Source organism: Colobus angolensis, unplaced genomic scaffold (genome assembly GCF_000951035.1).
Source record: "Colobus angolensis palliatus isolate OR3802 unplaced genomic scaffold, Cang.pa_1.0 Scaffold222, whole genome shotgun sequence".
NCBI lineage: Eukaryota > Metazoa > Chordata > Mammalia > Primates > Cercopithecidae > Colobus > Colobus angolensis.
This window is the reverse complement of record NW_012115400.1, coordinates 1,189,130-1,193,015: the sequence shown is the minus strand read 5'-3', so window position 1 is coordinate 1,193,015 and position 3,886 is coordinate 1,189,130. Positions and strand designations below refer to the sequence as shown.

General features: G+C 48.7%; 1 protein-coding gene across 2 annotated transcripts in view; it reads right to left on the bottom strand.

Annotated features, from left to right (window-relative positions):
- ZKSCAN1 (zinc finger with KRAB and SCAN domains 1) overlaps nt 1-3,886 on the bottom strand; it is a 24,735-nt gene that overhangs the window by 7,035 nt on the left and 13,814 nt on the right. For both annotated transcript variants that reach the window (XM_011943857.1, XM_011943858.1), the window contains 2 exons: nt 2,420-2,511; nt 1,997-2,123 (listed from right to left, as the gene is read on the bottom strand). In XM_011943857.1, the coding sequence (XP_011799247.1) occupies nt 1,997-2,123; nt 2,420-2,511 (219 nt within the window). The remainder of the gene's footprint in view (nt 1-1,996; nt 2,124-2,419; nt 2,512-3,886) is intronic.

Sequence of the window (3,886 nt, the reverse complement as noted above, 5' to 3'; positions counted from 1 at the left end):
TGAGACGGAGTCTCACTCTGTCGCCCAGGCTGGAGTGCAGTGGCCAGATCTCAGCTCACTGCAAGCTCTGCCTCCCGGGTTTACACCATTCTCCTGCCTGAGCCTCCAGAGTAGCTGGGACTACAGGCGCCCGCCACCACACCTGGCTAGTTTTTTTGTATTTTTTTAGTAGAGACGGGGTTTCACCATGTTAGCCAGGATGTTCTCGATCTCCTGACCTCGTGATCTGCCCGTCTCAGCCTCCCAAAGTGCTAGGATTACAGGCTTGAGCCACCGCGCCCGGCCAAGAAACTTTATGTTTTTCAGACAGGGTCTTGTTCTGTCACTCAGGCTGGAGTACAATGGCATGAGCACAGCTCACTGCAGCCTCGATCTCCTGGGCTCAAGTGATACTCCTGCCTCAGCCTCCCAAGTAGCTGGGACTAGCAGGCTTACACCACCCTGCCTGGCCAATTTTTAAAATTTTTTGTAGAGACAGTGGTCTTGCTATATTGCCCATGCTGGTCCTGAACTCCCGGCTTCGAGCGATCCTCCTGCCACAGCCTCCTCAAGTATTGGGATTACAGGTGTGAGCCGGTGTACCTGGCCAAGGAACTTGTTTTGAACCTGGCAGGCTACAGAAACCTTCAGACACACGGAATAGTTTCTCTCCACCAGGGAGAGGAGCACAGAGCTGACAGTGCTCAAATAACAGAGGAGTAGGTGAAAAAGGTGGTTACAACACTAGTATAAATAATTAAACCCTTCACTGACTGACACAGAATAACTGAGAATGAAAAAGAAACAGAAAACAATGCTGGAGACCAGGTGCAGTGGCTTGATCCTGTTAAATCCCGGAACTCCAGGAAGCGGAGACAGGTGGATCGCTTTAGCCCAAGGGTTTCAGACCAGCCTAGGCAACATGGCGAAACCTCTTCTCTACAAAAAAGGCAAAAATTAGCTGGGCATGGTGATGCATGCCTGTAGTCCCAGCTACCTGGGAGGCTGAGGTGGGAGGATTGCTTGAGCCTGGGAGGTCAACGCTGCAGCAAGCTGTGATCGCAGCACTGCATGCCAGCCTGGGAAACAGCAAGACCCTGTCTCAAAAAAAAAAAAAAAAAAATTCATCTAGTACAAAGAGCAAATACCAAGAGAAATTATAAGCCCCATGTATGCCTGATCAAAAACAGAACTTGATGTTTCATTAGTAACATCCTTCATGTTCACGCTGTATTCACACTCCCTTTGCCCTCTCCAGGTAGAAGCTTGCTGCGGACCTCCCTATTACTGTACTCACGTGAGGGCTTCCTTGCAGCACTGTCCTGAGGGGTTAAGATCCAGCAGAGACAAACGGAAATGCCTGCCAACAGTGTCACCTTGTCTTATCTGGCTGATGCCTCTTGAACTTCCTCGTTCTTACTATACATCCAGGACCAAGAGCTCTTCATAGAAAATCACCATTAAGTTTGGAATCCTCATCACAAGGACAGTCCAGGTGCACGTTTGTGGAATTATACAAAGCAGTGTATTGGAATCACACTAATCACACAGGATGGAAGAAGACAGAAAGCCAACAGAAGGATGCTTGGTAGTTTCGGGAATGTGGTACCAGGACAATGGGTTGGGATTAGACGGATGATCAGTTCGCCTGGTCATCTCTGCTAGGAAAGAGATATTCCCCCGACAGAGGCACCTAAACTGCAATCCATGGGAACAGAGCAGAACTGCCTCCCAGGCAACTGAGTGGCTGAAGAGGTGAGGACTTGGAATGCAATTATTTCTGATTCTAAAGAGCGAAAACTACCTAGCGATAAAAAACCCACCTGGAATCAGGGTCACAGCACGATGCTTTTGGAGTTAAATGAACACAAACATTCTCACTCTCCATCTGGTCTAAAAAAGGGGGTAGGTAGTCTCTAACTCCTCACCAACACCCAATTGAACACATCAGAGATTCCACAGCTAACACACAGAGACAAAACCATCTTATCAGACAGTAAGCATGCATCCGTCTTACCCTGGGGAAATGTGCTCCCGTAATTCTCCTGCCTGTGGTCCCTGCTGAGATTCCTCCGAGCCAGATTCTGACATCCCCATTCCTCCAGAATGAGGGACACAGCCATGTCCTCAATCTTCACCATTGCCTGAAATAACAGGAGACAAACAGTCATTTCCCCCCAAACTCAGGGACAATCCCATTGCTCAAACCTGGAGTCAGGAACAGAGGTGGCTGCAAAGCTACAGGATGCTGGGAAGAAAAGGGTGGCCAGAACTTGGGGGTGGTGGGAAGTTTGTGGTAGGAAGATGCAAAAAGGAGGGGACAGGGTTGGGGCTTCTTTGAGAGCAGGGGCATCCAGAGTGGCCTGTGGAGACCACAAAGAGAGCTCAGGAACAGAGGCAGATGCTGGGGACTCAGGAGAGCAGAGGGGCCGCAGCTCACCTGGGAATCCGCTGTGAATAGTGCAGACGCCATCGCCTGGTCTCTGGGACTACCCTCATGAGGGGGAGCAGGAACGTGGGCAGCAGGAAGAGCTGGGGGAGGAGAAAGAGGCTGTGAGTAAATCAGTTTGCTCTGAGCCTTGCTCAAAGAAGGGCTCGGGGCACGTTCCTTCCTGCACCAGCCACTGTTCAATGTTTAGGTCCCAAACAGAGAATTCTAGACAACACAAATGAGAGAACCACAGGGCCTCAGTTTTCCCAAGACCTCTACTCCTGACCAGGAGTCATAAAAGGGTCCTAATCACCTGGTCCAACCCTTTTATTTTAAAGAAGGGGAAACTGAGTCTCTGAGAGTGCAAATGACTTCCCTAATGTCACATTCCCAGTGGCAGAGCCAGGATGGGAACCAAGGTTCCTATTCTCAGCTATGAAAGTGGGTACCTTCAGCCCATGACTGAAGTCTGGCTCCTAATTTCCTCCAGTCCAAGGAACGATACCAGGATATGAGAATCCCATTTACGCCTACACTTGTGGAAAACACAACACAGCTTTAAAATCTTCAGTAGCTGCTGAGGCCGGAGGATCGCTTGAGTCCAAGGCGTCAAGGCTGCAGTGAGCTATGATCACGCACTCCAGCCTGGATGACAGTGAGACCCCGTCTCAATGACTCAATGAAACACCCCCCCCGCCCCCAAAAACAACACTTTAGTAGCAACATCCAGAAAGGGAGGGAAGTAAGGAGGTCTCCTTAGCTCTGGGTTTTTTTTTTTTTTTTTTTTGAGGCAGAGTCTCACTCTTGTTGCCCAGGCTGGAGTGCAGTTGTGCGATCTCAGCTCACCGCAACCTTTGGCTCCCGGGTTCAAGAGATTCTCCTGCCTCAGCCTCCAGAGTAGCTGGGACTACAGGCATGCGCCACCATGCCTGGCTAATTTTGTATTTTTAGTAGAGGTGGGGTTCCTCCATGTTGGTAAGGCTGGTCTCAAACTCCTGACCTTAGGTGATCTGCCTGCCTCAGCCTCCCAAAGTGCTGGGATTACAGGTGTTAGCCACTGCGTCCGGCCACCTCTGGCTAAGTTTTGGCCACTTTTTGTCCCTCTACTTTTCTCCCTCACTTGGCCACAATAAATACTGTTTCTTTTTGTTTGTTTGTTTTTTGATAAGATGTATGCATGGTTCAAATGCTGAGAGACAAAAGTTTAACATTATCATATGATCACAATAACTGTGATGTTTGTACAATTTAACCCCCTCCCCACCTCTTGCCAAGTACTATTAGATTTGGAAATGTTACTGGTAGATAGATGATGTTGATACAAGTATATTTGAGAAATGAATTTGAAACTGAACGACCAAACTTTGTACCTATTTCAAACCATACAACAATGATCCTCCCACCTTGGCCTCCCAAAATGCTGGGATTACAGGTGTGAGCCATCGCACCCAACCAAGTAAGGTTTTTTTTTTTTTT